This window comes from Oncorhynchus keta, chromosome 19 (genome assembly GCF_023373465.1).
Source record: "Oncorhynchus keta strain PuntledgeMale-10-30-2019 chromosome 19, Oket_V2, whole genome shotgun sequence".
NCBI classification, from domain to species: domain Eukaryota; kingdom Metazoa; phylum Chordata; class Actinopteri; order Salmoniformes; family Salmonidae; genus Oncorhynchus; species Oncorhynchus keta.
Genome location: NC_068439.1, coordinates 20416234 through 20439177, shown reverse-complemented (window position 1 = coordinate 20439177; position 22944 = coordinate 20416234). Strand labels below are relative to the sequence as shown.

Sequence of the window (22944 nt, the reverse complement as noted above, 5' to 3'; positions counted from 1 at the left end):
ACCATTGTGCTTGGCTGTCTCAGATATGGTGGCAGGACTTTATTGTTTGTGCATGGCTAAAATGGCACTAAGTCATTTGAGACTTAATTTCTTGCCCTATAGGAAACTCAAAAGGAACAGCTGTATGAGCTTTGTTAGTGACTTTATCCAACATGACAAAATATAGCTTTATCTTGTCCAATTTTGGCATTTAGAACTGGGCAAGGGGGCATAAAATCATCTTGAGCTGTTTCAATGTGGCATAAAATCAACAAATCATCTTGAGCTGAGGAGTGAAGCGTTAGCCACTATGGGTTAGTGGAGTGTAGACAGAGGCGTCATGCCCATAGGGGTCACAGGGGGCACATGCCCCCTCAGGTTTGTCCAGTTACATTTTTTGGGGGGGGGTGGCTTTAGCTTGCCAAGATATTTTCCCTAACTAGCTACAAGGAAGCCATTTCAGGCTATAAATCTGTAATGGTCAGTACAGGTGCATCAAAGCTGGGACCGAGAGACTGAAAAACAGCTTCTATCTCAAGGCCATCAGACTGTTAAACAGCCACCACTAACATTGAGTGGCTGCTGCCAACACACTGACTCAACTCCAGCCACTTTAATAATGGGAATTGATGTAAAATATATCACTAGCCACTTTAAACAATGCTACCTAATATAATGTTTACATACCCTACATTATTCATCTCATATGTATACTTATATTCTGTACTCTATATCATCTACTGCATCTTTATGTAATACATGTATCACTAGCCACTTTAACTGTGCCACTTTGTTTACATACTCATCTCATATGTATATACTGTACTCGATACCATCTACTGCATCTTGCCTATGCTGCTCTGTACCATCACTCATTCATATATCTTTATGTACATATTCTTTTTCCCCTTACACTGTGTATAAGACAGTAGTTTTGGAATTGTTAGTTAGATTACTTGTTGGTTATTACTGCATTGTCGGAACTAGAAGCACAAGCATTTCGCTACACTCGCATTAACATCTGCTAACCATGTGTATGTGACCAATACAATTGGATTTGATTTGATTTAATGGATACACTGGGAATCGGGAAGCAGGTGAGTTGAATAAAATAACAAGGCAGATAATCAAAACAGGAGAAGCGTACTGAACATGAACACAAACCATCCTGATGACAGAGGGCTAAATAAAGGGCGAGTAATCAAGGTGATGAAAGGGTTGGGGTTGCGGTACTGCTGCCAGACCCTGAGCTCACCTGAATTCATTGTTTTTTTGTTTCTAGTTATATCGTTCAATATCGTTTTGTTTCGTCTAAATCCAAGTACGTCGCACGTTTGAAAGTGGATTGTATGTACCATGTGTAACGATCTTAATCCTAATCGCTGTAATATGCGGAAAACTTTACAATCACTACCGGAGGTTGAATGGATTCAGTGAGTAAAATCAACCACCATCACCTACTCCCGTGAGTTTCTGCTCTCTTTCCCAGATAAAGATCACACTATCCAAAACAGCATTGCCTTGCCTGATGGTTGTTCTGCAAAGTTAAAAAGGGAAACTAAGAAGAAGCGAGGTTCAAGAGGTGGTGTCAGGAACAGACTACGGAAGCCATCACCCGCTCCCGGTGACCACCCTGTCAAATGTGCGGTCATTAAATAACAAACTGGGAGAGTTAACGGCAAGGGCTACATTTGAAGAGGACTTTAGGAGAAGTAATTTAATCTGCTTTACAGAAATGTGGCTCAAGTAGGACAATGTTTATATGAACGTTAATGGATACACTGTTATTAGAGCAGATGGAGACAAAACAGCGTCACATAGAATCAAAAGGCGGGGGGCTATGTATCAATAGGCGGGGGGCTATGTATCAATAGGCGGGGGCTATGTATCAATAGGCGGGGGGCTCCAATGTATCAATAGGCGGGGGCTATGTATCAATAGGCTATGGGGGCTATGTATCAATAGGCGGGGGCTATGTATCAATAGGCAATAGGCGGGGGCTATGTATCAATAGGCGGGGGGCTATGTATCAATAGGCGGGGGCTATGTATCAATAGGCGGGGGCTATGTATCAATAGGCGGGGGCTATGTATCAATAGGCGGGGGGCGGGGGCTATGTATCAATAGGCGGGGGCTATGTATCAATAGGCGGGGGGCTATGTATCAATAGGCGGGGGGCTATGTATCTTTGTAGATAATACTTGGGCCACGCAGTGTAATGTGATTGAACAAGTGTTTACAAGAGACTATGAGATTCTCGTTGTATCATTCAGGCCATTCTATCTACCACACGAGTTTGGACAAATTACCATTATTCTGGTCTATGTGAACCTAACAATAAGGAAGCTGCTGACAGGATAACACACTGTTTCAGTGCTGTGCTGTGCTTTCACGATCAACTGACCAGCCAGTATTTGTGCTTGGGGATTTTACTACACACTCTCCCTTTTCTGCACATCTCCCCACTCTGCAACATTATGTCACCTGACCAACTTGCTCAACTCTCATCCTGGACCAGTGTTATGGCAACGTAGAGAACGCATACAAGGCAGTGTGCACAGTACCCATCGGGAAATCAGACCATAACGTTATCCATCTTCTACCGAGTTACAGGCAGCAGGTGAAATGCGAAAAACCTGATAAGAAATCCATTCAGGTATGGACAGAGGAGAGCAGGGAGGAGATCAAGGATTGTGTTCTTTGACTCGTGCAGGGATCCCCATGAGTTGACATACAGTATTGTATTACATCATTACATCCAGTTCTGTGAGGATACTGTCATTAACACAAAAACTGTCAGAGTATTTTCCAACAACAAGCCCTGGGTGTCTAAGGACTTGAAAATGTGCCTCAGTGAAAGGAAGTTTGCATTCCTGAAAAGGGATACTGATGCTGTAAAGGAGAAAGAAAATGAATTCAGGTCAAAAATGTGGAAACCAAAAAAGGACTTCAAGGATAAAGTGGAGCAGAGGTTCTGTACAGGCAATCCAAAACAAGCATTAAAGACGAATGTAAACAAATATTTGACGGCATCCTCAAATCCTCTCCTGTCCAGATAACAAAGAACGAGGGGGCCTCTTGCTTGTCAAATATTAAGCCACACAAAGCACCGGGCCCAGGAGGACTACGGGGTAAAGTACTGAAGGTCTGCGCCGACCAACTGAAGGGAGTTTTCACACGACTGTTTCAACTCCTGCTGAGCACATGAACAGTGCCAAACTCCTGGAAGGTGTCGACCATTGTACCGGTGCCTAAGAAGTCAGGGGCTAAATCACCAACTGACTTTTAACCTATGGCCCTCACACCCCTTCTGGCCCAATGCATGGAAAGGGTTGTTAGTAAGCACCTTACCCTGTCCATAGCAGATCAACTGGACCCATTACAATTTGCCTCTAAGGCATAGAGGGGGACTGAAGATGCTACACTGACCTTAGTGAAAATGGTGGCAAGTCACCTTCAACATGCAAAATCATTTGCACACATTTTATTTACTTATTTTAGTTCAGCTTTAAAGAAAATGCAAATACACACACTGCTGAAACGACTACTGGACCTGAATGTCAACGGAGGCCTTGCAGGTTGGATCAAGGACTTCATGAATGGGGCCCTCTCTGATGAACTGACCCTGAACACAGGGGCGCCCCAGGGGTGTGTACTTTCACCGTTGTTGTTCTCTATCTACACTAATGAAATGAAGACCCAAGGAAACAATGTGAGCCTTTTCAAGTACGCGGATGACATGGATCTGGTCGGACATTTTTTTTTAAAGATGCTACGTCAGATGGGGACAGCTATTTAAAACAGAACAACAACCTTCAAGAATCAAGTGCCCTCCACATCAATGTGGAAAAGACAAAGGAGCTGATCATCAATAGCAAGAACTTACCAATATCCCAACCACTCTCTCTGAATGACCAACCAGAGGAGGTGGTTGAGTGTTTAAAATACCTAGGGACACAAATTGATAACAAGCTGAGTTTACAGACTGTATTTTTTTTCAAAGCAAGCCAGCGCCTATTTTTAATCAGGAAATAGAAAGGGTTTGGGTCAGCCAGGATGTTCTGGAGCTACAGCAGCTTGGTGGAGAGCAGCTTGGTGGACAGCAGCTTGGTGGACAGCAGCTTGGTGGAGAGCATCCTCACATTCAATATGACAGTCTGGTATGGTAATCTGAGCTGGTAGAGAGCATCCTCACGTTCAATATGACAGTCTGGTATGGTAATCTGAGCTGGTAGAGAGCATCCTCAAATTCAATGTGACAGTATGGTATGGTAATCTGAGCTGGTGGAGAGCATCCTCACGTTCAATGTGACAGTCTGGTATGGTAATCTGAGCTGGTGGAGAGCATCCTCACGTTCAATGTGACAGTATGGTATGGTAATCTGAGCTGGTGGAGAGCATCCTCACGTTCAATGTGACAGTCTGGTATGGTAATCTGAGCTGGTGGAGAGCATCCTCACGTTCAATGTGACAGTCTGGTATGGTAATCTGAGCTGGTAGAGAGCATCCTCAAATTCAATGTGACAGTCTGGTATGGTAATCTGAGCTGGTGGAGAGCATCCTCACGTTCAATGTGACAGTCTGGTATGGTAATCTGAGCTGGTAGAGAGCATCCTCACGTTCAATGTGACAGTCTGGTATGGTAATCTGAGCTGGTAGAGAGCATCCTCACGTTCAATGTGACAGTCTGGTATGGTAATCTGAGCTGGTGGAGAGCATCCTCACGTTCAACGTGACAGTCTGGTATGGTAATCTGAGCTGGTAGAGAGCATCCTCACGTTCAATGTGACAGTCTGGTATGGTAATCTGAGCTGGTGGAGAGCATCCTCAAATTCAATGTGACAGTCTGGTATGGTAATCTGAGCTGGTGGAGAGCATCCTCACGTTCAATGTGACAGTCTGGTATGGTAATCTGAGATGGTGGAGAGCATCCTCACGTTCAATGTGACAGTCTGGTATGGTAATCTGAGCTGGTGGAGAGCATCCTCACGTTCAATGTGACAGTCTGGTATGGTAATCTGAGATGGTGGGGAGCATCCTCAAATTCAATGTGACAGTCTGGTATGGTAATCTGAGCTGGTGGAGAGCATCCTCACGTTCAATGTGACAGTCTGGTATGGTAATCTGAGCTGGTGGGGAGCATCCTCATGTTCAATGTGACAGTCTGAGTTCAAGAGGCTTCCCTCTGGCCGGCGCTTCAGGAGGCCCACGGTCAAGCAGAACGTGTTCAAACATTAATTAGTTCCTTGTGCTGTTGGACTACTAAATGCAAAGTAAATTGTATCGGTATATGTACTGATCTATCTTGTGCAGTTGGCACAGTGATCAGTTGTGAGTGAATGTATTAATGTCCTCTATGTTGGTAGTGGATGCAACATGATGGACTGACTGGTTTAAATGTGTCTGATGTGAGAATGTATGTGTTTGTGATCCTTTTAATGGAACGTGATGCCAAAGAAACATTTCCATCCTGGATGGACAATAAAGTTTTATTCTATTCTATTTTATTCTATTCTATGATGAGGTCCAGTTGTGCATAACGATGGGGAGCAGGTGTGCATAATGATGGTTGTCGGGGGCGGTGATTAGTAGACCGGCGACGTCGAGCACTGGAACAGTTACATTACCTGCAGCATGGTCAAGCAAGTTAAAGTTTCCAACATTTTTAGACTACTAAACAACTATTGATTTAGAACCATGGAGAGTTACCGCAAGTCACAAAGAAAACAGGAGCTGCCTCCACTCTTCCAGCCCCATTTTAACATCTCAACAAATCACCTATACTTAGTCTAATACAATGACAACTAAAAGGTATAAAAACCGTTTAGTCCAATCAATGTAAGCTAAATATGATGTGGCTGTCCATGGTTCTAATTTATGCGTGTTCGTGCAACAGGTAGAAAAAACATGTTGACTCACCCTACTAGTAGAGAAACGCCAATGACATCATCCTCTTTCATGTTGACGAAACGGTCTATGACTGTCATACAGTACACGCTTTTATTTTTTTTGTCCTTGGCTATCTGGCTAAAATGCTGGCTTGCTAGCCTAACTTCCTTTCATGGGCAACTTTAGCTAGCCTTCTACATCTAGCTAGATATTGAACTTCCATCCTCTCAGTCCACGGGGCACAACAATGTATGAATTTATGTTTGGATCAGAATCGCTGTTACTGTCATTGGCCAGTACGGAGAACTAAGTAAAAGTCCAAATCCCTAACTCCATCCATGGCTAATTTAGGAAAAGGACGATTTTAGCTAACTAACTAGCCAAGGGAGGACAACAACACAATGAGATGCAATAATTCAAGTTGTTTCTGTCAATGATGTATTTATCTCGATGCGATAGGAGTGAAGCCAAATCCAAACTGGCTTCCCTTTACACTTGTTTTTGGTGAGCCAGGACCATTCACAGATGAGCTCACTCAGTTTAGCTCAACACTGATTAGATATTATTTTATACTTTTTTAACATGGGAGGCCAAATGTTTGCTGACTTCCCTTGCATTCAATGCTATGAATTGAAGGAAAATTATAAAAAGACAAAAGATAAATAATTGTATATGTTTTTTTGGTGAGGGGGGCTTCCCTTGGCATCCATGAATGCACAGTTCAAAAGGTATGCATGGATATGTTTCACAGATTTAACGACAATGATTATGTCTAGATTGCTGAAAAAAATCTGTTTCAGGTGTTTGATAAATTAAAATTCTAGCTTCCCTCGAGACCGCCCCCTCAGATTTTCCCCCTCAGATTTTTGGGGTGCATGTTGCCCCTGAGGGTAGGCCTGTATGTAACGGATGTGAAACGGCTAGCTTAGTTAGCGGTTACCCATCGCTCTGAGACCTTGAAGTAGTAGTTCCCTTTGCTCTGCAAGGGCTGTGACTTTTGTGGAGCGATGGGTAACGATGCTTCGAGGGTAACTGTTGTTGATGTGTGCAGAGGGTCCCTGGTTCGCGCCCGGGTATGGGCGAAGGGACGGTCTAAAGTTATACTGTTACATTGGTGCCGTGAACCGGATCACTGGTTGCTGCTGAAAAGGAGGAAGGTCAAAAGGGGGGTGAGTGTAACGATGTGAAACGGCTAGCTTAGTTAGCGGTAGTGCGCGCTAAATAGCGTTTCGCGACCGAGTATGGGCGAGGGGACAGTCTAAAGTTATACTGTTACATGTACAACACTTATTTAGTCAGTCATATTTTTGAAAAGCTTTATAACACTCTTACATCACAAGACGAATGCTGGAAAAATATCATAAACAACACACTGAAACTCACTGTCAACTTACAGAGGATTCCATCTTTCAGGTAGGCTGCGGTGGAGAGATATCATATCACTTACATAGGTATTAATCTGGTGCTTCTTAATACTTTCCTCTTCTTTTTTCTTCTCCTCTCCAACGAGGTTCAATTTGACAGCTCTGCCCAGTTCTCCTAAGGCATTTAAATCCAACGGCGGTTTGTCATAAACAGGCTTTTTAAGCAATTCATTTTCAATATCGTGCTCAATGGGAACTTCTCTTAGACTTGTTCCACCTATGTCACCTGGATTATTATGCCTGTTAAAAATATAATATCCCACTATAGAAGCCACGAACAGGCAAACGATCAACTCTGATCTATTCCTTCCCATGCAACGTGCCATCGTGTCTCCCTTCCTCACGCGAAGTGTTCATGCCCCGTGGGCTACAACAGCACAATGCAAGTGCATGACCAAAACTGGCGTGTAAAATATTAGTCCAAAAAAATGTGTTTAGCAATAAAAACGATAGTTTCTATTGGACAAATTCATGTTTGTCCCGCCCCTTTATGTTCATTTTGTTTCCGTTTGAGAACGTTTTGCAACACAATCGTCTTAATGAATATGCCACAGATCAACGAAACAAAAACGACAACAAAAAAACACAGAAAATGTGGTGCTGATAACTTTGCTCATTGTAAGAGTCCTCCTCCTATTTTGATTGAATCAACTTTTTATATCAAACACGCTAGGCAACTGTGTTGACCGAATTTGAATAATCAAACAAGTGTCACATTTCCCAACGCGCTTTTCCGTTATCCAGAGATCCAGCACTTGGCTTCCTTGGTCAAAGTTTATTGAAACAACTCTTCTCCATTAACCTATCTGATGTTAAAGAAGGATTTGCCCGATTAGATGAGCTATTTTGATGGATTAGCAGTAGCAACCAGGGAAAATTATCCAGGTCAAATCAAAGAGCCTTATCCAGCGCTTCGGCGCCAGCAGCCTACTATTCCAAATCCACTTCGCGCTCCCTCCTCTATTCGCACCAGTCGCATTAGACACAATGTTATCACATTGTTATAGCTTTACCTGCAACATCCACACACACCAGTGGAGGCTGGTGGCCATAAGAGGGTGGGCTCATTGTAATGGCTGGAATGGAATTAAAAGGAACAGAGTCGAAACATGTGGTTTCCATATGTTTGATGGGTTTGATACTGTTGCATTTATTCCATTCCAACCATTACAATGATCCCGTACTCCTATAGCTCATTCCACCAGCCTCCACTGACAACTGTGTTTCCGATCAAGCTGCACACAATTATTCAAGTCGATATAGTCACTGTAATCTTTCTCAAGTGTCATGAGTTGTACAGAACTGCAAAATAAACAGCAGTTCTTACAGCAGTTTCGTTTCGATTCCCCTTACATAATTATACAAATAAAATAAACATTTGTTTTAAGTTTTAATGTTATGTGCACAGTAAACCCAACAATGAAGTAATCAATATGTAGTACTAAAAACAACATAAGGTAGAACAAAAATAAGAAATAAGAACATGAAAAAGTAAGACGCTACATACAGGGTCAGTTCCAATACAATATTTACAATGTGTAGGGATACTGGAGTGATGGAGGTAGTAACGTATATGTTGAGGTGTAAAGTGACTAGGCATCAGGATATATGATAAACAGAGTAGCAGCAGCATAAATTAACATTTTATGTTTGTGTGTGTAGAGTCAGTATGTGTGCGTGTTATTTTTGTGTTGGAGAGTCAGTGTGTGTGAGTGTGTAGAGTCCTGTGAGTGTGCATAGAAACAGTGCAAAAATAATAAGAAATACAAGGGTCAACTCAGATTCTGTTAGCTATTTGGAGATCTTATGGCTTGGGGATAGAAGCTGTTCAGGGGCCTGTTGGTATCAGACTTAATGCACTGGTACCACTTGCCATGCAGAAGCAGAGAGAACAGTTTATGGCTTGGGCCTTCCTTTCACACCGCCTGGTATAGAGGTCCTGGATGGCAGGGTGCTTGGCCCTAGTGATGTATGCGATCGAGGGTGGTGCTGTTGCCATACCAAGCAATGATGCAGCCAGTCAAGATGCTCTCAATGGTGCAGCTGTAGAACTTTTTGAGTATTTGAGGGCCCATGCCAAACTTTTTCAACCTTGTGAGGGGGAAGAGGTGCTGTCATGCCTTCTGCACAACTGTGAGTGTGTGGACCATTTTAGGTCTTTAGTGATTTGGACCCCAAGGAACTTGAAGCTCTCGACCCGCTCCACTAAAACAGTACAATATCACGTTACTGTATTTTATACCATGGCAGGTAGCCTAGTGGTTAGAGTGTTGGGCCAGTAACCAAAAGGTTGCTAGATCAAATCCCCAAGCTGACAAGGTAAAAATATTTAGTTCTGCCTCTGAACAAGGCAGTTAACCCACTGTTCCTCGACCGTCATTGCAAATAAGAATTTGTTCTTAACTGACTTGCCTGGTTAAACAAAAAACGGTCATTTTCAGGGATTTTTGTAGCAGTTTAAGAGAGCATTTTCACTAACTCTAATCCTTTTCCTATCGTTACCCTCAGTCTCCTAACCTGCTACGAAAAAATGTACTTCCGTATCGAGATGGTGTCTGAAGAGTTTCCTGTAGTTTTCATGCACTGGTGTCAAAGAGACTACTGCTATTCTGTGTTCTTGCATGAGTAGCACTTGTTATAAAAATGGTAACTTAACATTTACTTGTTGTCGTTCAACATTTACGGGTGCAACAAAGTTTTCATTATTGACAAATATTCCTACATTATTTCTCTTAGCACTGTCACAGGTCTATATGTAAAAAATGTCAAGTTTGAAGCAAACATCTTTAAGCAAACTAAAATGATTAATAATTGAGTTAACTGTTCAGAGAGGTCATTTGAGTGCCATACTGTTTGATTGAATAGCGTTATTGTGAAAGGAACAAAGAAACAAGGCAACTGGAGTGTTGTAATATACCACGGTACACTGACCGGTCTTTCTTACTATCACTGGGAGAAAACATACATTAGGCTACATTTTATGCAAGTGGACATTTTCATACAAGACAGAGTCAACACTCATGTTGTAGCACAACAGGTATTCTCTCTACACCAATTAATAAATAAAATATGTAAAACCGAGATACTGTAAATGCAAATTAAATTGTCCATACACTTTTCTCAAGACGGTAGCTCATATGGCATTATTCTCAAACGGCCAACAAATATGGCACTGCATCAACCCACAGCTAATTGGCTTCATTTCCAAGGTGCTTATGATGCAATACCCCAGGATGCTGTCCAGAGTAATGCACATGCTACAGCATTTTACAAGTGTAATTTACATAATTTATGGCAAGCAAAATTATTTTAGGTTTACACTTCACTAAACCTAGATTACACAGGCAGCCTAATTCTGATATTTTTTCCACTGTTCTTTTTCAGATCTGATTGATCAAGACTAATTAGTGGAAAAAAATATCAGAATTGTGCTGCCTGTGTAAACGCAGCCAATTTCACAAACAGTAATAGAGTAATTGACTAGAGTAGTGAACACTGAAGCCGTTGGTGTAACAATGTCATGTAATGAACTAAAGAATGTTTAAAATCCTGATTGTTTTATTACTTACTGTAAGGTAAAAAAAAAATGACATACCAATATTTATTGAACCACAAACAGCGTCAATTTCACCATTTGACATTCGGGTTGGTTCCTTCCATGGCCACCAGATGGTGCTAAAGCAGTATATTTGGAAATACCTATAGTGAAGAAAACAGTGAAGTAAATATTTCTTACTTGCTTGTCAATCTTCAATGGAGTCGTGTGTCAGTGTTAAGCAAGAAGAAACACAAAATCAACACCTTTGGATTCTTGATTTTAATAGTCATTGGTCAGTGAGTTAAAAAGGCATTAATTGATCTACAGCAATCTTCCAAAACTCCAACTTTATTTGAACCCTTTCATGCTTCACCGGTACAAACAATCCCCACCGTCTCTTATGCTTATTAAATCGGTACCGTAGTTCAAATAAGCCCCATCCCATTCAGGTCCCTTTATACCAAAAAGTATCATTTACAAAGGAAATAAAAAAGAATTCATAGAATCATATAAAAGCTTTGAAAGATCAAATATTTGATTGAAAAAAGGCCCTAGTGCAAAGCACCACAAAAAAAGACTGCATTAGGAAGAGCATTCTTCGGCAGTATAGCTGATTTCAATAAGCACTTCAATGGCAACACACACGATTATTCATCTCCATTGGTTGTAGAATCCCAATCAAGTGAACCAGAAAAGTTATTTTAGGAAAAGTTTAGGTTTAGTGGATTGAGCAGAGTGCTGGTGCTGTTGAAGTTTCAAGTACTGATACAAAGGCTGCATTGATGTAAGTCTGGGGAAGGGAAAATAGCTGTTATTGGCCAAGAGGTTTGGAACTCTTTGTTATTGATCTATTAACTAATTTACCACCTGGTGATGTCACCAGGCAGTCAAAAAACTCCATCCATGCAAGACCTGCTGTTTAGAAAGTCCTGTGTAGATTTATTTTTAATCAGCAACTATCAGGAACCAACACTGATCACATCTTCTAGCTTTTACAGTGTTCGTTTCATCAGCAGTTGTACAATATGATACAAAACACAGGAAAAAACTAATTTTGACTGCACTGGGCATTTAAGAGAATCAAGCCCTTGAGAGATCAACAATTGATGAATGCTACAGTAAGCAATGCCATGACATGTGCTAGATGAATGGTGAGGCTACGCAAGAGAGCAGACAATATTGCTGCAGACAAACACCCATATGAGAATATTGCTACTATGAAAGTGAAATTAACATGTTTTTGCGTTTGTTAGACACAGTAGATTAAAACAAGTTAAAAAAAACTCCTCAGAAAATACAACTGTTCGGTTTTGTTAGGCACAATGTAGACACAGTAAATCAGCCTGTGTAAAGAATGTTTTTGCACAGCACAGTGAATACTACCAAACAACCATGTCAAATGTCCCACCAACCTCAGGCAATGGTGAAATTGTACATAGCGCACGCTTAAGTGTTTCAAGTCTTGTTTGAACAGCCCAATCTGATCCTACCTTGAACAGTCTTCAAACAGTCAGAAGCTGATGAGTAGAACGCATGTAGTCTACTAGTGTCAGAGTCCACTTCATTCACTCACACAAGATGGGGCTTGTATAGTAAGTCTCATATGACACCAAGCGTTTGGACTTATTTAGCTATCTCAGTGTTATATTTGAGTAACAAACCCCAGATTAACAACACCCAGGAACGACTAATCCTTTAGACCCCTAAATGAATCATATTTGTTTAGTAAACATTTTACTTTTTCATTTCAAACCCCAGAAACACCCTGAGATGACTTGTTGTGTGGTTTACCTGTAAAAAAAAAAAAAAAAAAATAGGATTTAAAAAACATTGTTCAATGCAAGAGTATTTGTTAGCATCTATGGTTATCCCACTGAATTCCCATGACCTTGTTCCTATTTCAAACCAGTCTTTTAGAACTGACACCACACGTTCAAGCTTTCTTATTGTTTTTCAGCCCTCACAGTGAGAGGAGGTAGTAAACTGTAAAGGAGGAATTCCGACAGAGAGAAATATTGTCACCTCAGGTGTGGAGCCCATCTACCACCTTTTTGGTTTGCAAAGGCACTTTAAATGAGGACATTTGTCAAGTATTCAGTAGTGTGCAGAGAGTCTCTCCCTCTCTCCAAGAGGTCACTTAGGGTGACCATTCTCAAACTTCCAGCGCTGTTGCTTGTCCCCGGGCGTGCAGATTCTCATCTGGACGTCTGTGCGCCCCTCGGCTGTGCGGTAGGAGGTGATACACATGCTTGAGTGAGGGTGGTAGAGCGTCCCGTCCTGAAGTGGTAAGAGGCATCAGGTCATAGGCGGTGTGTGAGTTTGAAGCTCATTTTCATGATAAAAATGCATTTTTATAATAAACCATTCCATGCATCATCGTATTTTCAGACATATGGAAGAAGCCTACTATTCCTAATGTGATGATTACATTGGATAGTCATAATATAGGCTAATAATAGAATTCAATCATTGTTCACAAAAAAAATGTCCTTTTATAATTTACGACCCTTTATATGACTGAAGATATTTGCAGAATGTTTTTTTTTCTTCTTTTTTTAAACCCCCTTTTCTCCCCAATTTCATAGTATCCAATTGTTAGTAATTACTATCTTGTCTCATCGCTACAACTCCCGTACGGGCTCGGGAGAGACGAAGGTCGAAAGCCATGCGTCCTCCGATACACAACCCAACCACGCCGCACTGCTTCTTAACATAGCGCGCCTTCAACCCGCACCAATGTGTCGGAGGAAACACTGTGCACCTGGATACCTTGGTTAGCGCACACTGTGCCCGGCCCGCCACAGGAGTCGCTGGTGCGCGATGAGACAAGGATATCCCTACCGGCCAAACCCTTCCTATCCCGGAAGACGCTAGGCCAATTGTGCATCGCCCCACGGACCTCCCGGTCGCGGCCGGCTGCGACAGAGCCTGGGCGCGAACCCAGAGTCTCTGGTATAAAAATGATCAAAATGACCGGGTGGTCTACTCTGCTGATACTGACAAACAGATCAATAAAAAAACTACATTGTCTGATCCATATAATAGGCCAAAAAAGGGGAGACAAATACAATATGAAATGATCGTCCAAAAACACAATGTGGCACTGACCCAATGATAGAGTGAACAATATTCATAACATATATGTACACTCACCAGTAATATGGCCGATGCTCTCCGCTAGTGCAGATAAGATAGGCTATGACGTTCAATCAATTAAGTTGAGAACGAAAAGACAGATTGGCATTTTGGCAATTTAATTCAATTTACTTTAGGGGAAGCTTAGCTTCTCCTAGCCTTATGCACACCCTGCCAATGATCCAGGTATAAGGCATTAGAGCAAACTGAAAACTAAATGTAGTGTGAAGACCACTAATAATACATGGGACTTATATAGCGGTTTTCAAGGACCCAAAGTCGCTTTACAACTGTCATGTCTTTTCAAATTCGATCAGCCCAGTTGTTTATACTCAATACTAGAAATGCTTTGTTTTTCGGTGAATGAGTGAGTGTGTGTGTACGAGCATTCCTCTGTTAACATGAATCTTTATGCTTGCGCCTGCATCACTCACCTCTCTGAAGTCCCAGATGATGGTGGGGGGTGTAGGGGTTCTGTCGTGGGGGCAGTGTGTCATCCCAATGTAAATCTGTCCCTCGGGGACCTCGGCACACAGCTCCGTCACCGAGTTATAGCGGATCTCCTTATGGCTCGTATACTCAAAGTACTGGGGGGGAAGGAGAGAGAGAGAGGCATTTACATGCATGCTTTCTGAATTATAGTCATCACTGTTATCCTGGGGAATGGATCAATGTTTCCTCGCTGTGCTTCTGCTTATCAAATCAGCAGCTCTGAACATTAGTGTTCCACGGCTATCTGAGATTTCACCAAAATAATCTCTTCCCTTTCAGAGATTTAGGATTGGATTTAGGTCAAATTAATGTCTGTTGACCAAACATTTATGTGCACCCCCTGCATCTCCCCCCTCTCTTTTTCTCCCCCTCTTTCATTTATCTCTCCCTCTGAGAAATGGCTGCTGGATGGATCTCCATTGAGCCAGATTTGTGTGTACTGAACAGTCAGTGGGGTTCATCATGCTAATAAGAAGGCTCCCAACCATTTCAATCACCCAGATATAAACACTGAGGTTGCGTCCCAAATGGCACCCTATTCCCTATATAGTGCACTACTTTTGACCACGACCCATAAATCAATGGTCCGATCATTCGCTTCATTCTCCCCACATCCTATGTATCTTTCAGACGGGGTAACTGTGATTTCTATTAAAATCAAGAGTTCTCCCTCGTGTGGTCTCATGTATCTTTTAAATGGAACTAGGGGGGACCTCTAAAGAGAAGAGGTTCCCGTTTCTAGTTTCAGAGCAGGTTGTGGAAACAGATTTTCAGTCACACACATGTTGCTTTTAGAAGCGGTGTACACCTGATGCAATGCATCAATGAGTAATCAGAGAGATATAGCTGGTGGAGATGAGGCCTCTGCCTGAATGCCTCACTACCCCGTTTATGACTGGACATAAAATATACATCCATACAGCCCAGCAAGTCTTCTGGGCTATTAACTAACTTGGCTAGAAAAGTTATACATCTTAGTTGAGTGTTTAAGATATCTGTAGATTTAGGATTAAAATATTATCTAGGACACTGTCTGGCAATACTAAAACAAAGTTTAAGATGTCTTCGTATCTCGCTTTGAAGCTAGATTCTAGATGAGGTGGATATTCTCCCGTGGTCACCGGATATCGTTGATATTCAGAAAAACCACTCCGTCTGTCCATCAGGGAGACAGACGTGGGTCAGGGAGGGTGGAGAGACAAAATAAACAGACGTGAAATATTATATCACCTGGTTGCCGCCCTGCCCATGGCAGCTGAAGAGGGAGACGTGCGCCCCTGTGGGATTGTGTTCCGGAGTGTTGTAGTCCAGGCACTCTGAATGCATCCCAGAGCTAAGCAACTGTGATGAGGAGAATGATCTGGATTAGCATCATGAGATCTGCCATCCATGTCTCTGCATTGCTTTCTCTTTGCGGGTTGAGGCTGGGTGTCTGTAAAGCACTTTGTGATAACTGCTGATGTAAAAAGGTCTTTATAAAATACATTTGATTGATTGACTGAAACAATTGCCTGGGGTGAAGTCAACACCTTGAGTCCACACCTAGACACTGTTATTGAGGCCACCTATATACATTTGAAAGAACAAAGTGCTGGATTATGCTGCCTGTCTACATTTTTTCAAGTGGTGCTCTGGTGTTTAGGGAAAAATGTACTTGATTATGACATGGAGACAGAGACAAACTAACAGAAACAGACAGTGACAGAGAGAGACACAGACGAACAGAGACTCACCGCCCCGTGCCAACCATCCCGGTCCTCTGGTACATGCAGGTCAGGGTAGACGTTGTTCAGGTACCAGTCAAAGCTGTTACACTTCAGTCTCTCTCGAATGACCACCCTCTCTGAGATGTCCCCATAGGTCTCCTGTGGAGAAATAACTCACTTATTTAGCTAGCGCCAATTTCCACACACAACTCTAAAGCTACAGCAGAATAATAGGCTAAATCTCCCTGCAATGCTAAATGCAGTTCAGGTCAAAGTTGACAATCCTAGGAGTGGTTTGATATGACACACCATATCATGTACACATACACTACATGGTCTTTACACCACTCCAGCCGACGCTTGGCATTGCTTGTGTGCGGCTGCTCGGCCATGGAAACCCATTTCATGACGAACAGTTATTGTGCTGACAGTGCTTCCAGAGGCCGTTTGGAACTCGGTAGTGAGTGTTGCAACCAAAGACAGTTGATTGTTACGCGCTTGGCGGTCCGTTCTGTGAGCTTGTGTGGCCTACCACTTCGCGGCTGAGCCGTTGTTGCTCCTAGATGTTTCCACTTCACAATTACAGCACATTCAGTTGACCGGTATAGCTCTAGCAGGGCAGAAATTTGAAGAACTGACTTGTTGGAAAGGTTGCATCCAATCACATGTCATGTTGAATGTCACTGTGCTCTTCAGTACGGGCAATTCTACTGCCAATTCATCTGTGGAGATTGCATGGCTGTGTGCCTGATGTTACACACCTGTCAGCAATGGGTGTGGCTGAAATAGCCGAATCCACTCATTTGAAGGGATGACCACATACTTTTGGCTATGTAGTGTATGTAGCTACATCCTGGGCCGTTATCTTGAATATGTTTGAATCCTGGTTGGGGAATTGCTGTTGTGTTCTTAAGAAAAGGATTTCACATATGATAGGGTGTTGTTGAGATTGTTTAAGGAGGTAACGTTTGCCAAGGTGGCGAGTGATACCTGTTGTACTAATGGGAGCAGTGGGACTCCCCACCTTGAACAAACCAAAGGGAGGGAATTCAAACACACGTCAGATTGTGACACTAAAGTTGGATTATGCAAAACATTTTGCAACAGAAACAATAAACCATGCTTTTGTTATTGGACAGATTCAGGTAGATCGTACTCCCGCTCTGTTTTGGCCCATTTGCTTCCGATTGGACAAAAACTACTTTGGTGGTTTAAACCAAAACCACTGTGACCACATTTCTCTTCAAACAAAACAAACCAAATTGATAAAGGCCTATATGTAAATGACACCCAAGTGAATTCAAACCTGCCAGCTCCAACTGGCACCCAGTCTCCATCTCCCTTTGGTAAGGTAATGTTTTGTTTGATCAAAGATCCTTGGCATTAATAATGTAATTGATTTCAGTGGTGAAACCAAGAAACATGAAACCTTGATGTCAGCCAACACACACAAAAAAAAAGACACACACACACACACACACACACACACGATTCCTCTCACACCCAGACAGCACCTCATCAACACTGCTGACACCTAGACAGGTGAAGCAACACCTCCAACCAAGTTAATCCTTTACAATATATAGCCATGTCTAAAGGTGTTCCTTCCTGGGTATAGCCTAACCATCACACCTTTAACTAGAGCATGACCTACTTCTTAACACCTGCTGGAATTATGCACTTTACAATAAGTTACTTTGTCGCTTTATTACAATACATCAAGTTTGTTTATTGCTTTATTACATTACAGTAAGTTAGTTAATCACTTTACAATAAGTTAAGATAGCATTTTATTGTAAAGTGTACTACAGTACTTTACCCTTCTGGCCGGGGGGTTTCTGTTGTAGAAATGCTGTTTATAGGTGTCCATCCACACCTCTGCAGCACGGACCGTGTTCTGGAGGAACTTGGGCCTGGCATAGGGTGCTTTCTTTGGGAAGACGTGTCCCACGTGAGAGCAGGGGTGGATCTCCAGAGAACCTCCACACTGCCACACCTGTGGAGCAGATGAACAGATGAATAAAACATAGTAAATGACATATGATACACTGCTCAAAACAATGAAGGGAACACTAAAATAACACATCCTAGATCTGAATTAATTAAATATTCTTATTAAATACTTTTTTCTTTACATCGTTGAATGTGCTGACAACAAAATCACACAAAAATTATCAATGGAAATCAAATGTATCAACCCATGGAGGTCTGGATTTGGAGTCACACTGAAAATTAAAGGCCTCTACGTGCCTGTATGACCACCCTACAACGCCTGGGCATGCTCCTGATGAGGTGGCGGATGGTCTCCTGAGGGATCTCCTCCCAGACCTGGACTAAAGCATCCGCCAACTCCTGGACAGTCTGGTGGATGGAGCGAGACATGATGTCCCAGATGTGCTCAATTGGATTCAGGTGTGAGGAACGGGCGGGCCAGTCCATAGCATCAATGCCTTCCTCTTGCAGGAACTGCTGACACACTCCAGCCACATGAGGTCTAGCATTGTCTTGCATTAGGAGGAACCCAGGGCCAACCGCACCAGCATATGGTCTCACAAGGGGTCTGAGGATCTCATCTCGGTACCTAATGGCAGTCAGGCTACCTCTGGCGAGCACATGGAGGGCTGTGCGGCCCCCCAAAGAAATGCCACCCCACACCATGACTGACCCACTGCCAAACCGGTCATGCTGGAGGATGTTGCAGGCAGCAGAACGTTCTCCACGGCGTCTCCAGACTGTCACATCTGTCACATGCGCTCAGTGTGAACCTGCTTTCATCTGTGAAGAGCACAGGGCGCCAGTGGCGAATTTGCCAATCTTGGTGTTCTCTGGCAAATGCCAAACGTCCTGCACGGTGTTGGGCTGTAAGCACAACCCCCACCTGTGGACGTCAGGCCCTCATACCACCCTCATGGAGTCTGTTTCTGACCGTTTGAGTAGACACATGCACATTTGTGGCCTGCTGGAGGTCATTTTGCAGGGCTCTGGCAGTGCTCCTCCTGCTCCTCCTTGCACAAAGGTGGAGGTAGCGGTCCTGCTGCTGGGTTGTTGCCCTCCTGCGGCCTCCTCCACGTCTCCTGATGTACTGGCCTGTCCCCTGGTAGCGCCTCCATGCTCTGGACACTACCCTGACAGACACAGCAAACCTTCTTGCCACAGCTCGCATTGATGTGCCATCCTGGATGAGCTGTACTACCTGAGTAGTGGGGGTTGTAGACTCCGTCTCATGCTACCACTAGAGTGAAAGCACCGCCAGCATTCATAAGTGATCAAAACATCAGCCGGGAAGCATAGGAACTGAGAAGTGGTCTGTGGTTATCACCTGCAGAACCACTCCTTTATTGGGGGTGTCTTGCTAATTGCCTATAATTTCCACCTGTTGTCTATTCCATTTGCACAAGAGCATGTGACATTTATTTTCAATCAGTGTTGCTTCCTAAGTGGAGTTTGATTTCACAGAAGTGTGATTGACTTGGAATTACATTGTGTTGTTTAAGTGTTCACTTTATTTTTTTGAGCAGTGTATATCATTGTAGAGTATCCCTTCACCTAATCGTTCTGGCAAAAATCCAGACAAGATGCATGGGACTCAAACTTTCCCATACGATTTGTGGAGAGATTTTCCTTTCCACACAAGTCAAATTAGTGCCTCAAATGTTCTCCAGACTATGGAAAAGGATCCAAATTGGGATGTAAGTGGTGTGATAATGCAGGCAGAAACCACAATGGACATTGTCTATGAATAATCAGCAACACTACCACTCTTCTTCTCTGTCCTCTCTCGGCTATTATACAAATGACAGAGAGTCAAAAAACTGTTTGTTGGGGAACATTTTTAATTGTATCTATTTCCTGCAGAACATTTTATTTATAGTATGAACTTGCATCTTTTAAATTGCTTGTTTCCCACTACGGCCAAGAAAACAGCTTGCGGGAAATGACACGTAGCAAGGCTACCTCGCTATTTGCTAACTACATTTAGGGACTTCCTTGAGTTATGCCCTAATTACCAGACAGATTCTCTCAGTGTAATGGATACTTAGCTATACCTCGTAGAACCCTATTCATTCTAATCAAAACATTTAATTCCCGTGCAATATTTATTTCTTTGTAGTCTCAAAAAACTGTTGTAAACCAAATCACAAGACATCAATTATGAATGGGGATTCGCAGAGGCATTTTAATTCTACCTACATAAAACATCACTCAAGGTGATACCCCATCCGGCAGTGTAGCCTAGTGGTTAGAGCGTTGGACTAGTAACCGCAAGGTTGTGAGTTCAAACCCCCGAGCTGACAAGGTACAAATCTGTCGTTCTGCCCCTGAACAGGCAGTTAACCCACTGTTCCCAGGCCGTCATTGAAAATAAGAATGACTTGCCTGGTTAAATAAAGGTAAAATAAAATAAATAAAAATCCAAGAATCAGCCTATAACCATTTTCCTCAAATAAAACATTTAAACCTTTTTATGCACCATCTTATATTTTCTTCTCCCCAATTGGTAGTTATAACCTTCTCATTTCTGCAACTCCCCAATGAGATCGGGAGAGGCGAAGGTCGAGACTTGCGTCCTCCGAAACATGACCCGCCAAGTCGAGCTGCTTCTTAACACACTGCTCGCTAACCTGGAAGTCAGCCATATCAATGTGTCGGAGGAAACCGTTAGACTGACGACCGGTCAGTTTGCAGGCGCCCGGTTCGCCCACCCCTGCCACAAGGAGTCACTAGATACGCGATAATAAGCCAAGGAACGCCCTCCAGCCAAACCCTCCCCTCCACGGACGGCACTGGGCCAATTGTGCGCCTGTGATCGAACTTCAGGCTGTAGTAGCACGTCAGCATTTCGACGCAGTGCCTTAAGACCGCAACGCCACTCGGGAGGCCGATAGACTTTAAGTAAACCTTTTTGCGAGCCTAGATCAGAATGCAAGTAAGTGTCCATTCTATTCTTAACCAAGGACCTGAGAGGTAATAAACATCCTCTCACTGTCAACTGCGTTTATTTTCAGCAAACTTAACATGTGAAAATATTTGTATGAACATAACAATATTGAACAACTGAAACAAACTGAACAAGTTTCGCAGACATGTGACTAACAGAAATTGAAAAATATGTCCCTGAACTAAGGGGGGCGTTAAGTACTACAGTGCATCTCTTCCTCATGGACTGTACCAGATTTGGCACTTCTTGCTGTGAGATGTTAGCCCACTCTTCCACCAAGGCACCTGCAATTTCCCGGACATCTTTGGGGTGGGAATGACCCTAGCCCAGGGATGTCTTCCCTGTAAAGATTGCCTGCAATGACAACCAGCTCAGTCCGATGATGCTGTGACACACCGCCCCAGACCATGACGGACCCTCCACCTCGATCCTGCTCCAGAGTACAGGACTCAGTGTAACGCTCATTCCTTTGACGATAAACGCGAATCTGACCATCCCCCCTGCTGAGACAAAACCGCAACTCGTCAGTGAAGAGCAATTTTTGCCAGTCCTGGCTGGTCCAGCTACGTTGGGTTTGTGCCCATAGGCGATGTTGTTGCCGGTAATGCCCAGCCTCTCTCAGCCTATTGCGGACAGTCTGAGCACTGATGGCGGGATTGTGCATTCCTGGTGTAACTCGGGCAGTTGTTGTTGCTATCCTGTACCTGTCCCGCAGGTATGATGTTCTGATGTACCGATCCCTGTGCAGGTGCTACACGTGGTCTGCTACTGTGAGGACGATCAGCTGTCCGTCCTGTCTCCTTGTTGTGCTGTCTTAGGCGTCTCACAGTACGGACATTGCAATTTATTGCCCTGGCCACATCTGCAGTCCTCATGCCTCCTTGCAGTATACCTAAGGCACATTCATGCAGATGAGCAGGGACCTGGGCATATTTCTTTTGGTAATTTTCAGTCAGTAGAACGGTCTCTTTATTGTCCTAAGTTTTCATAACTGTGACCTTAATTGCCTACCATCTGTAAGCTGTTAGTGTCTTAATGACTGTTCCACAGGTGCATGTTCATTAATTGTTTACGGTTCATTGAACAAGCATGGGAAACAGTGTTTAACCTATTGGAACACTAGGGGCAGTATTTCATTTTTGGATGAAAAAACGTTCCCGTTTTAAACAAGATATTTTGTCAAAAGATGCTCGACTATGCATATAATTGACAGCTTTGGAAAGAAAACACGTTTCCAAAACTGCAAAGATATTATCTGTGAGTGCCACAGAACTGATGCTACAGGCGAAACCAAGATGAAACTTCAAACAGGAAATGAGCAAAAATTAAATTAAATTATTTTATTTGAATGCTTTTCTTGTTTTTGTGAAAATGTTGCCCGCTGAATGCTACGCTAGCTATCAATAATCTTACACAAATGCTTGTTTTGCTATGGTTGAAAAGCATATTTTGAAAATCTGAGATGACAGTGTTAACAAAAGGCTAAGCTTGAGAGCTAATATATTTATTTCATTTCATTTGCGATTTTCATGAATAGTTAACGTTGTGTTATGCTAATGACCTTGCGGGGATAATTACACTCCTGGATACAGGTTTTTTTCGTAGCCAAACGTGAATGACAAAACGGAGCAATTAGTCCTAAACAAATAATCTTTTTGGAAAAACTGAACATTTAATATATGCCATTTAGCAGACGCTTTTATCCAAAGCGACTTACAGTCATGTGTGCATACATTCTATGTCAATAATCTTACACAAATGCTTGTTTTGCTATGGTTGAAAAGCATATTTTGAAAATCTGAGATGACAGTTGTTAACAAAAGGCTAAGCTTGAGAGCTAGC

At 42.8% G+C, this 22944-nt stretch overlaps 2 protein-coding genes across 50 annotated transcripts in view; both read right to left on the bottom strand.

The window, feature by feature from the left end:
* Window positions 1-8262, bottom strand: part of LOC118373222 (polypeptide N-acetylgalactosaminyltransferase 12-like) — a 46988-nt gene extending 38726 nt beyond the window's left edge. For 42 of the 43 annotated variants that reach the window (XR_008070678.1, XR_008070690.1, XR_008070698.1 and 39 more), the window contains exon 1: window positions 7263-8262. Coding sequence is in view for 1 of the 43 variants with exons in the window: in XM_052470014.1 (XP_052325974.1) it covers window positions 7263-7618 (356 nt within the window). In the remaining 42 variants the exon portion in view is untranslated. The remainder of the gene's footprint in view (window positions 1-7262) is intronic. The other variant, XM_052470014.1, reaches the window with a different exon arrangement.
* Window positions 8263-11090: 2828 nt separating this feature from the next.
* The window catches only part of LOC118373223 (polypeptide N-acetylgalactosaminyltransferase 4-like), a 75797-nt gene continuing 63943 nt past the window's right edge, over window positions 11091-22944 (bottom strand). For 6 of the 7 annotated variants that reach the window (XM_052470013.1, XM_052470011.1, XM_052470012.1 and 3 more), the window contains exons 7-11: window positions 17983-18159; window positions 16191-16322; window positions 15688-15798; window positions 14400-14552; window positions 11091-13107 (exon numbers count right to left, since the gene is read on the bottom strand). In XM_052470013.1, coding sequence (XP_052325973.1) covers window positions 12964-13107; window positions 14400-14552; window positions 15688-15798; window positions 16191-16322; window positions 17983-18159 — 717 coding nt within the window. In that variant the 3' untranslated portion in view covers window positions 11091-12963. The remainder of the gene's footprint in view (window positions 13108-14399; window positions 14553-15687; window positions 15799-16190; window positions 16323-17982; window positions 18160-22944) is intronic. The other variant, XR_008070659.1, reaches the window with a different exon arrangement.